The sequence below is a fragment of the Quercus robur genome, chromosome 3 (assembly GCF_932294415.1).
Source record: "Quercus robur chromosome 3, dhQueRobu3.1, whole genome shotgun sequence".
In the NCBI taxonomy this organism is placed as follows: domain Eukaryota; kingdom Viridiplantae; phylum Streptophyta; class Magnoliopsida; order Fagales; family Fagaceae; genus Quercus; species Quercus robur.
Window position 1 is genome coordinate 65,044,509 of NC_065536.1, and position 12,920 is coordinate 65,057,428.

A 12,920-nucleotide genomic window follows, 5' to 3' on the forward strand; every position below is an offset into this window, starting at 1 on the left:
GTATTGAAAGGAACAGTACCTCCCAAATGGCCCAACAAAAAAGCAGCTTTTTAGGCCCAAGAATATTCGATTCGCATGCATGTAATCTCAAGTGATAAAATTACGGACAAGACTTAAAGAACGGTGCTTTTCCTTAAGTTCATCTTTGAAAATACTATCACGTGGCTTTCTTTTTTTTTTTTTTTTTCATAGGATAGAAGTGTATTTTTTTAGTTAACTAACCACGTGACAGAATTTTAAAAAGGAAACTTAAGGAATAACACCTAAAGTATTGTACATAAATTGTCCTAAAATTAAATCACAAAGTGCAGCAGAAAAAAGATTGCTTCAAAGTGTGTTGAAATTTACAACTGCACATCTTTGGTGTGATGATTACTTTATAAGTATTTAGTGTTTATGGAGTGTGAAAGACAAGGGTTAGGGTTTAAATTTCTAGGAGGGAGCTTCACACACATATATATTTAGATTAGATTAGAGTAGAGTAGAATTTTTATCTTGTATAAAAAAAAAAAAAAATAGTGCTTTGAAACTACAAATAAAAAAAAATATTTCCCAAATGACATTTAAAAAGAATAAAAAAAAACTGCCAAGACTCCCACATATGCTTCTTATGCCATTTAAATTTTAAAAGAAGAAGAAGAAGCAGCAGCAGCAGCATAGATCATTGTAAAATTTCCTCTTTTTTAGGAGAATTAACTCTTAAAATTACATGACGTTACAAGTAATTCGGTCTTTTCATGTGATGCCATGTATGTAGAGGTTACGTGAGTCACACGTGACATGCTTTTTCATTCAAGTTAACAGCCCAACTAACGGTAGAGTGCAAAGTGATACACAAATCAACTTTGAGTCTTAACTGAATCCAGAACAATGGCATATTTTGGAGAAATTTCACTACTTTCATCTGCTTTCTAATCATGCCCAAAATTGTTTCCAGTATCAAAAATTGGATATCAATAAAAGGTTGTTGACAGAATTTACCAACATTAGCATGAATGGTTAAGAATGATGGCTAGAAAACATTGGTACCAAACAACACTCAACTATTTTACACATGCCTGCCGATCAACAATTATAATTAGAGAAATAAAAAAATCATTGCACAGTTACGGCATCTGAACCCTGCTTTTCATTTTGTTAGTTCTTTTCTTGAAAGTTACAGGAGTCAACAAACGCTTGAAAGGAAATAAAGCTGCTCGGTGAGATATTCTCCGTTTTGGCCTTGATTTCCCTGCACTCAGTTAGAGTTCATCAGTAAATTATTGGTATGGCTAGATTTACAAACCCCCAAAAAAAGTACTGAAAGAGAGCTAGATTGCGCATTTTATACAAGCATCAAGAAACCCCAATAATGAGTCTCAGCCAAACAACCAAGGACCGTGACAACCTACAAAGTTTTTGATAATTCAATTTGTTACAACAAGTGGGGGAAGTGGGGATTCGAATCCTGATTCTCCTTACAAAGGAGACCAGGCAATGTAACTATGCTTATAAGGCTCTTGGCAATGACATCCTATGAGCAATAAAAATAATTAAGAGACATGAAAAACCTAAAGAAACAAGACCAGTACAGCTTACAATACAATCACAATTTCATGCCAAATTATAGCTGTGCACATAGGTCTCATTCTTTAAAAATGGATCTACTACCTGTGACTTAAAAAGTCTTATACAAGCTTCAAAGTTGGTAGAACAGCAATGACAGCCCATGACAGTCTTCAGTAAAATTCTTTCAAAATGTTATGCCAAAAATTCAAAGCAGTCACAATATACAAGAAAGTTTTACAAACTCACAATATCATCACTGTCCATGGCTATGCTAGCAGATTAATAAATCTCCCAAAGAATAGATGCTTCTAGAGTTTTGTTTAAAAGAAAAAGAACGAAAGAAAATAGTTCAGAACGGATTAAATTTAAGAACGGCATGGTTTAAATATGTTTGCTATTCATAAAATTATCATAATGCAAAACTAAGCATAAATATGGGTGGTATGTGGTCAATACTAAACAGTAATTAAAAGTGTTACCTGATATAGATTGACTGCTGGTTGGATCGTGAACACAGGTATCCGCTTCTCCATGCCTTTGCTCTTCCATTGTGACCTCTGTTGACTCATGATTTGCAACTGGGGAATCATCTACAATTGTCATCTCAATTTGAGACTCTGGAATAGGAATGGGATCAGCAAGAATAGCCACCTCATTCCCTGGCTCCCTAATTTGTTCTCCCTCCAAAAAATGCTCTGGCAAAGGCGGACCATTTAAGGCCAAACATGTGTTTTCTTGATTTGTCGTATCTACCTCCATTGAAATACCTAATACTACATCCAAACTTTTTGTATTCTTAGGCTCTTCATTTGTAGTAGCAGGAAGACCAACATCCTCGGTCAGTGTCAAAATTTCTCGTTTAGCATCAACATCACAAGGAACATCTAACTCCAAGTTGCGAGTCAATGCATGAAATATTACATTTTCATTTGGTAGAGCAATTTGTGATTCACAACTAGAGAAACATTTTTGTAATTTCAAATCATGCTTTTCTGCTACATCCAAGGGAAGATTAACATCTGACCCATTTGTATTATCCTTTTCTACTTTGTTGGTGGTTGTAGGGGTTTTAATTTCCTCAGAGTTTGTCAAAGCTTTTGCAGTATCACCTGGTGGGTATAAGTTTTGAGAATTTTCACAGCCAGAGGCTTGATGTATTAATGCAGTATCATACGCTAAATTTTGATCTGATTTTGGAAGATCAAGACTGCCAAGCTGTTCAGGTTGTCCACTAGCTGTGGCAGGTACCTCAACTATTTCAGGAGCAGACAAAGAGATTGTTCCATTATCTGGAGGTTGGGGCACAGCCTCAGTTTGAGATATCAAAGGCTTTACTTGAAAACCATGTGATGGCATGCTCTCAATAACTGAAGCAAAATCAATGGCTTTAATGGTTTTTGATACTTTACTGGAGGCAGAAAAAGACTTCACCATGTCCTCTAATAGCAAATCACCTTCACCACTAGAGATGGGATCCCATTTAAACCAATCGCTAGCCAAAGTTTTGTTGAAATCTAATTGTACACCTGAAGGTATTGCTTCGACTCTAATTGCATCCTTGAAAAATTGTTTTTTCCTTAAAGCATTGGCTATAAGAGTCCTGCAAACATTGGTGAAAAGATTTTCTGACATTTATAAACATCATCTAAGTGTCACTGAATGCTGTGAGGTTTCAAAAAGTGTTCATACCTACAATTTTTGGAAATAGCCGCTTTAGCTCGTTCCATAGAGAGCCCAAGCAATGATGACAAATTTGCAACATCATACGGCCCTCTAAGTTCATTTACAGAAGGGGCAGCACTTGAGAAAATGAGATTTTTTCCTCGAGTCCAATCCACCAGCAACTGAAAATATGACCAATAGTCCAACTTAATTAATTGGCAGATCCATCAATAACTTAGATACAAGAATAAATCAACACATAATGTTTATAAAAGAAAATAAGGTACATTTAGATCTTAGAAACTCATCCACAGGCCTTGGAACCTATAAAATCATGAAGAATTTTTCCAACATGATTAATTTACGCATGCGTACACATACTTGAAGTAAGCGTATGCATACAGCTGGGCTGCGTACGCAGGCCCTATGTATGCATACGCATACTCAAGCCTAGAAACCCTAATTCAACCTTTTTGTTTTTGTTTCTTTATTCTGTTTGTATAATATGCTTCTGTTTTATCTGATTTTATGTTTCTTAGTTCTCTGTTTCTCTGTTTGTTTGTTTATTTGCTCTCCACATGCTAAATTAGGGTTTCTCTTTAATATTTCCATTGTTTGCCATGGACATGCATATGATATGAACATGCATTAATGCATAGGTGTTGACAGGGTTGTAAATGAATCAAGCCAATCATGAACAACTTAGGCTCGGCTTGATAAAAAGCTTGTTCATGTTTGTTAGTTTATAAATAAGCCAAGCTTGAGCCTTAGTTTTAGGCTCGTTTAATAAACAAGCCGAGCCCTAACAAAAAAAAATTGTTCACAAACAAGCTCTTGAGCTATTAGGCTTGATACACAACAATTCAAGCATAGACTATAGTTACATTTCTTAATAATAACATGACTAACATGAGACCACTATCTATATTACTTTAATTTTTTCCTTCCCTTTAAACAAATCAAAAACCACTTTAGACTATAGCTACATTTAAAAATAAATAAATAATTAAGTAGGCCACATATGATCCTTCCCTATCAATCATCTAAAACAAAGTTATGAAACATGTTAGTATTTTCTCATTCATAATAGTTACAAACAGGTATTTTTCTAGTCCTTCACCATTTAACGTAAATGTAAAAATTGTATTTTGAACAATTGCTGAAGCTGTAGACAAGAAATGATGAATGAATGAATTTAATTATGTAAATTATTAATTTGAATAATGGCTAATCATAAGTAAAACTAGATGCATGATAAAATGAGTATGCAATTTTCTGTTTATTTTTTCTTAATTTTAGAGATTTAAGCATTTAATAATGTAATTTTTTTAGATCTCAAGCTCAAAAACTTGACCTAAGCTCAAGTTTGAGCTTGATATTAAACTTGAGTTTGGCTTGACTAATTAATCAAACCAAGCTCAAGCTTTTTGGCTTTCCCATGAGCTCAAGCTCAAGCTCAAACACTATTTTTAGGCTTATCACAAGCTCAAGCCAAGCTTAAGCTTGATACACAACAATTCAAGCATAGATTCATTTATAAGTTTATATGTATTAGCTAAATATACTCATTACACATATTTTAATAATAACATGACCAATATGAGACCACTGCCGATATTACCTTAATTTTTTCCTTCTCTTTGAACTAATCAAGAACCACTTTAGACTATAGTTACATTTAAAAATAAATAAATAATTAAGTAGGCCACATATGATCCTTCCCTATCAATCATTTGAAGTAAAGTTATGAAACATGTTAGTATTTTCTCATTCATAATAGTTACAAACATGTATTTTTCTAGTCCTTCGCCATCTAACGTGAATGTAAAAATTGTATTTTGAACAACTGCTGAAGCTGTAGACAAGGAATGATGAACGAATGAATTTAATTATGTAAATTATTAATTTGAATAATGGCTAATCATAAGTAAAACTAGATGCATGATAAAATGAGTATACTATTTTCTTTTTCTTTTTTCTTAATTTTAGAAATTTAAGCATTTAATAATGTAATTTTTTTAGATCTCAAGCTCAAAAACTTGACTTGAGCTTGAGTTTGAACTTGAAATTGAACTTGAGTTTGGCTTGACTAATTAATCAAGCCAAACCAAACCAAGCCAAGCTCAAGCTTTTTGGCTTTCCCACGAGCTCGAGCTCGAGCTCAAACTCAAACACTATTTTTAGGCTTGCCACAAGCTCAAGCCAAGCTTAAGCTTTTTTTATTTTTTCTGACAAGTCAAGCTTGAACATGCACTACTCGATAAAGCTCGGCTCGTTTACAGCCCTAGGTGCTATGATGCAACAAGGTAAGATATGCACTTACATGGACATGCATTTGTTTAAGTTATGATCTTAATCTTATTTTGATAAACATGAACGTATATTTGCAAATGCTTTGCTTTGGATATGATAACATGATTGCTTGATCTTAACATGCTTAAGTTTCTGCCCTTGTGATATCTTGTTTGTTTGCGGCCTTAGATATGATTTGATATGTATGGATGATTAGATGTATGTTAGGGCTTCGATGCTATATGTGATGTGATGTTAGGGTGTGGGATAGCAATATGACAATTTGTCAATGAACTAAAATTTAAATCCTTATTTCATAATAACAGCACATTATCATTTTCTGATAGGTTTACAATTGTATTGCAACTGGTGGATGGTCATGTCCTGCACCGGGGCTATGACCAGGAGTTGTTGGGCGAAAGTCTTCAATCTCGGCCATTTTATAATGATTTATAGTGAACCATGTAGACGGAGGTTTTGGCTTGGTTAAGGAGCCTTTGGAAAATGTTGGTGGATAAAAATCAGTTGGTCTTGATGCTGTTATGGGGCTAAGGTTTTGTTGAAGAAGAAGGATAACCATGAAAATGGTTATCATAAAAGTTTTGTTTGCCATGAAACTGGGTGGAAAGAAGAGGTTTTCTTAAACTAATTAAGTAGAAGATGATGCTTGTTACTAGTTTAGAGTGCTATTTAAAGATGTTTGTAATGGCCTCATGCATTTATGTCAAATTCATAATTTATTATCACACATTAATTAGCGCATGCATTTATCCATATGTATTTATTATCTAATCACTGCATTAATGCAAGTGCCTTAATTCATTTTTGTATGTCAAATGAGTAGATGATGCATTTGGAAAAAGTGTAATTTTCTCAAATTAATATATGGAAGAAATGAATCTATTATTTAATATACAATAATGAAGTAATACTTTGACATAAATGCAAAGTTTAGTTAATAAATGAATAGGAATAAATGAATGCATGAAGTGCTGTTAGGATGCTATTGCATCATTTGCTACAAAACATAAAAGTCTATCAAAATACCAGACATGTCTTAACTGCATATAACAGGAAAGACAAAGCCTCAAGCTATTAGATCTGTCCTGTGGTTCAAAATCCTACCCTCTCTTCTTGCTATATCTTGGCACAAAATATATAAAACACTCTTCTCCCTTTAATTGCAAGCTGATTTATAATGCCTTGTGGGCATGGAGGAGTATTCTGTCATGTAGGAACTAGATGCAATATAACAAATTGGATATGGGAAACCTATTCCAAATAACCATTATTGGCCAAACTTTAAGCCAAAAACTACTAGATCTGGCCCAATCAATATTTCAAGAGCAAGCAATCTGATAGACCAATATTTGGCCAGGTGTAATTCAGCTTTGATCAGGAGGCTTTATGCACCTCAGTTCAGGAGGTGGCTAAAAAGATTCTTAGTTTAACCATTTCTAAGATTGGAAATCCTGATAGATAAATTTGGGCCACACTCCAAGTCAGGATCTTTTGAAGTGAAGAAAGCATATTGGCAATGTCATAACAGCTGCAATTCATATGCTGCTACGAACCAGCTTATGAATGGAGAGAGTAACTGTATTTGGCACTTGCTCTGGAAACTCAAACTTCCCTTCAAATTAATTATTTTCATTAGGAAACTCTAAGTCTTAATTAATAGACTTCTAGTTACGTGAATTGGCAAAGAGACATATAGTTATATCCATATGCTTGAAAGATGAAGAGTTCATTGATCATCTTTTCCTTGGCTGTGAAGTGGCCAGTGCAGCATGGTTTGGCTCAGATTTCACTCTGCCTACCGAGTTCCTAGAACCTCCTTTGATCTGCTCTTGGATCACCAGCTAATTGGATAAAATTTCTAGGGTTAAATAAGACATTATCCAAATCATGAACACTTTTGTAGCCACCCTTTGCACACTATGGACTCATAGAAATGAAGTTATATATGAGGACCTTCAGCCTAATGCTATGACTGTTCTGAATCTAAGCAAGAATTGTATGTTTCTTTGCAAATAAATATTTCTTTGCGCTTTGCAAATCATACTCTTCATCATATAACATATCATGCCTAGCTGTGAATTTGTCTATATGTGTTCAACCATAACGTTTTTCTTCAAAGCTACTGTACACCCACATATCAATAACTCAAATTTTATTGTAAAATGCACACACATGCATCATCATCATCCAAGAATAACACACACTATGGCACCTAATCAGAAACATGCCAAACTAGTTCAATAACAAATATTAAAAAACGTCTCTTTTTGAGACAGATGCTCTTACTTTAACATTTTTGTGTAAAATAAATATGAAAACTAACATAAAAATTTTGGAAATACAAAACTCTTATTATTGAAAGAGATGAAAACAAGGTCTACTTGCAAAGAGTGATGAAAGCAATTAGGATTTCTATGTTCCCAAAATGGAAAATGAGTGCCATAACAATGTGAGGGGCCGCTAAGTTTTCCTCAAAGGCAATCAAATATGAAACACAAAAGTTAGGAAGAACGTATGGGGTGGTCCTTTGCAGAAATCAAGTATTGTCGTAAGAAGGAGATATACAAAATGAATTCCCATGTACTATGGTAACTCTCTCTCTCTCTCTCTTTCTCTCTCTCTCTCCAATGATGAGAAACTTATTATGCATCAAATAACAATGAGATATACGAAAGGCCCTGTTGTCCCTAAACTTCAACTTATGCGTGATTTTAGTTCTTGAAGTTTACAGTGACCGTTTCTAGTCCTAATAAACTTAAATTGATTGCTTCAAATCCCTAACATACTTAAAGTCATTGCTTTTAGTCCCTACAAAACTTAAAGTAATCGCTTTTAGCCCTTAAAAACTTAAAGTAACTGATTTTAGTCCCTACAAAACTTAAAGCAATCGCTTTTAGTCCTTACAAAACTTAAAGTAATTGATTCTAGTCCCAATAAAATTAAACTGATCAATCTTAGTCTCTAATAAGCTTAAAGTGATCACTTTTAGCCCCTACTTAGTGATGACATGTGAGTTTTTAGTTTGGTATCGGGACTGGAGGTTAAAGCTTTGAACTTCAGAGACTAAACTCGGTCATGCACTAAACATTAGGAACCAACCCCACATTTAAGCCCAAACAAAATGTCCCAACAAATTATCAACAGAGAAATTTAGCAATTCTCACCTTAGCATTGGATATCATTTGCCTCCTTGTTTGTACATCCACGATAAGATCCGAATACGTGATCTCAAAATAAACTCCACGCTGGAAATCCAAAAAAGCCCACAAAAATTTATTATGAACAAAACCAATAAACAGAGAAAACGAAAATTCAAATCACTGAAGAACAAACAAACAAACAAACCTCAATGGCAGCTTTAACCTTAGCCTGCTTCAATCGAAAAGGCAACCTCTCCGAAAAATCAATCGCAATTATATCTACCTAAAAACAACACAAACATTAAAACCAAACCTCAAAACAAAACACAAATCAAAACTTAGGAAACCACGAACGAACTCACCTCGGATTTATCACAAGCATCATCGAACACGGTCTGGTCCATGGGCTTGACAGCGACCAAGTCGTAGGTTTTCAAAACAGGGTTACCGGAGTTGAGAGCTAAGCTCTGGGAGTGATTTTCGGCGACAACAGTGAGACGCGTGTACTGGCGGAAAGGGGTGGCGCGTGGGACGCCGAGGAGGTCGCGGTGGAGGTTGACGGAGAGAGAGAGAGAAGGTACGAGGTTGAGGAGAGAGGAGAGAGTGAGGGGAGAGATGGAGCAACGGTCGTGATCGGACATTACGCCTTTGATCGTACGGTTGTAAGCGATCCCAGTGTAGCCCAGCTCCATGGCTTTGACTACGAGCTTTGTGCGCGTGGTTTTGTGGGATTGTGAAGAATCGAGGTACGGTATGTTCAGGTCGAAGAAACCCATGGTTACAGAACTGAGACACAGTCACTGACAGAGGGTTTAGGGCTTTACAAATAAATTGAGGTTTGTATATGTTACTAGGAATTTTTTTTCTAAATAACAATAAATATTAAAAAATTTAGTTAATTGTCACATTTCAAAACAAATTTGAAAACTAGCATCTCGAGTGTTTAAAACTCGAGTTTCAAGATAAAACTCGAGTTTTTAAGTCTCGATTTGTAAGTGGATTAATGAAAAAATCAGGCTGAAAATCGAGTTTTAAAAACTCGATCTCCATTAATTGAGTAAAAACGCCGCTATAGGTATATAAAACGTCACTATATGGATTAAAAACGCCACTATAGGACCCCCCAAAACCTGTACTTTAAAATTTTTTTTTGCAGGAAAACGCCGCTATAGGACTTTAAAACGTCACTGTAAGGCTTAAAAACGCCACTATAGGTGAAATTTTTTTGCATGGAAATCGAGTTTTAAAGACTCGAGATCTATGTGGCATTTTCACACTCCCAAAACGAGTCTTTTGGACTCGAGTTATAATATGGATCTCGAGTTTCTAAAACTCGAGATGTTAGTTTCCTTAATTCTTTGAAAACGTTCCTAACTTACTATTTTGAATGGCTGATGGATGATGTTATGCACAATACCTCATGTTACTAGTGTAGGTTGCACGTGCAAGGCACGAGCTGCCTTTAGTGAGAAAATTAATATAAATTTTTTTTTTTGGTTGAAGAAGAATGATCATATGTACTTAAATTTAAAATAGTTATTTGAATATCTATTTACTATGACAATTTCTTAGAATCTATTTACTAAATGTAATATTTACTTAGTGGTGGTTTCAGGAATTTTTTTCAGGGTGTTCCTTAAGAAGTATAAATTACACAATTTAATAAAAAAAGAAATTCATATATTGATAACAACAACAACAATAAAAAAACAAGCAAATACATAAAGTTTACAATTGCCTTCTACGAGTTTTCATATTTTGAAATCGTTGTTTAATTTATCAAATATTTTGAAATCGTTGCATGATAGTCTCATTTTCAATGTTACAAGGTACATCTCTTTCAATATATGCAATCAAGCAATCATTCATCCATTGATCTCTCATTCGATTGCGTAGTTCATTCTTTATATATTTCATTACTGAAAAACTTCTTTTTACTGTTGCAGTAGCAACAAGAAGGGTCAAAACTAACTTCACAAGCAAATAGACTAATGGATAAGTCTTATGCTTCCTAGTGTTCATTAATTTTTCAGCAAGTTCACTAACTCCTTGAAGCTCTAAAAACAAGTCATTGTTGCACATATCAAAAATATAATTCTGAAGTTAAGAGTCAAGTGCCAAGATATTTGTTCCAAGAAAATTAGATGGATAGAACTTTGTTAGACGTATCAATTTTTCCTTATCAAAAGTCACAAATGAATCACTTGGATTCAAGCAAGCCATACAAAGTTGCAAATCGGTATTTACCTCTGAAAAATGGTTGTTAAACTCTTGAAGTTGCATATCTATGACTGTGTAAAATAGCTCAACACGATAATGATGTAAATTTGTATTTTGTTGGGTGTTGCGCCGCGGCCTCCCGCTAACTACAAATATTTCATTTATGTTCAAGATAGGAATATCATGTGTGGTACAAAATGAAGACACTTTAGTTAATTAAGATATCCATTTATCATCTCTCATCACTTACAATCATTACTTAGACACTTTAACAAGATCCATAGCATTTACTATATCTTGAATTTTTTTTTTTTTTTTTTTTGCAATTCTATTGACAACTCATTTGTGATCCCTAAAATGTTTTTCATCAAATGTAGAGCAAAAACAAATTCAAAACATAGAATTGACCGCATAATAAATTGAGATTCAACTTTTTAGTCGGAAATGCCATTTTCTTCAATAATCTCAAGTACATCAACAACAACAGAGAACATCAAAATCAAGTTGAGAATAGTCCCATAATATGATCTCAACGTATATCACCAGGACGTTTAAGATTTGTCTCCTAATTCAAACCTTTCCCACTCCTACGTATACCATTCTCTAAATCTTTTTTAGTTTTGGCAAATTGTGCATCTTGAAGAGCATCTCGTCTCTTACAAGAGCCTCCAACAATAGTTACAAAATTACTAACCACATAAAAAAATTCAGCAATGTTAATGTGATTTTTAGCAACGGCAACAAGTGTCAATTGAAGTTGATGAGCAAAACAATAGATATAAAATGCTGACTTATTCTCTTTCAAAATTAAAGTTTTGAGACCATTGATATCACCTTACATATTACTGGTTCCGTCATAACCTTGCCCACGTAGTTTCGATAAACTCAAATTATTTTCACAAAGTAAACATTCAATAGCATATTTTAGTGACAAAGTGGTGGTACTTGCTACATGTACAATACCAAGAAACCGTTCTATAATAATTCATTTTTTGTTTACATAACGAAGAACGATGACCATTTGCTCTTTCATTGAGATATCATGTGACTCATCAACTAATATTGAAAAGAACTCATTGTCAAGATCCTTGATGATGACTTTGGATGTTTCACGTGCTATTGCATTCATAATGTCGTTTTGAATATCATGGTGGGTAAGCTTGCAATTTTTCGGAGCTTTTTGCAACACTTCATTAATAGATTCATTGTGATCCCCTAAAAATTATAGAAACTCAAGGAAATTTCCTTTATCACTTGAACCTTGAGATTCATCGTGACCACAAAAAGCTAATCCTCGGCGTAAAAGGAATCTTATGCAACCAACTATTGCATTTAATTGAACCCGATATTCAATTTTATCTTGATTTGATTGCTTAACCAAAACACTTTGAATGTGTTACTTTTCCTTCATTAGATCTTCACTCTTCTTGACAGCTTGGTTATGAGCACTATTAACTCCTCAAACATGGGAATTTAACATCTCTTTCTGATTCCAAAGTTTGAATCCCTTCGTTACAAAAGTCTCACTTCCTCCTTGCTTATCAACATCTTGCCCAAATAGGTAGTAATATAAATAAAATACTGCATCCTTGTCTATATTATATTCCAACCACTTTCTATTTACATACTATTTAGATCTAAATTGACGGGGCTTTCTAGAAAAATATGATAGAGGGTAATCATCATGGTTTTGGAAACTAGGTTGACAAGGGTCTTTTTGTAAATAATATCTTCTTATTTCATCATGATTATTAGGATGATGAGATGATGTCTTTTCTCGTAGCCTAGGATCTGAAGGAAGATTTTCTAAGTTAAAGTCAACACGAATTCGCTTAGAAGATGAAGATGAATTTTGCACAGGAGATGAATCTTAGGTACGTGGTTTTCTTATCAAATATTTGTCCATAATTCTAGCAAAAGAATAAACAATAAACTATAAGTTCATTTGAAATATTAATAAAATTATTAATTATTGTTGTTTAGTTGTTTCATTAATTGTTTGTTTTTTATAAACTAAAATTTGTTATATTGTTGTTT

General features: G+C 34.0%; 1 protein-coding gene across 1 annotated transcript; it reads right to left on the minus strand.

The window, feature by feature from the left end:
- Positions 1 to 852: 852 nt before the first annotated feature.
- On the minus strand, positions 853 to 9,482 carry LOC126718926 (protein GAMETOPHYTE DEFECTIVE 1). Its single transcript, XM_050421332.1, has 6 exons — positions 9,026 to 9,482; positions 8,869 to 8,946; positions 8,688 to 8,768; positions 3,238 to 3,392; positions 2,028 to 3,148; positions 853 to 1,231 (listed from the first exon to the last, which is right to left on the minus strand). Exons 1-6 carry the CDS (start codon positions 9,437 to 9,439, stop codon positions 1,107 to 1,109), a joined length of 1,974 nt encoding a protein of 657 aa, XP_050277289.1. The 5' UTR covers positions 9,440 to 9,482; the 3' UTR covers positions 853 to 1,106.
- Positions 9,483 to 12,920: the final 3,438 nt, after the last annotated feature.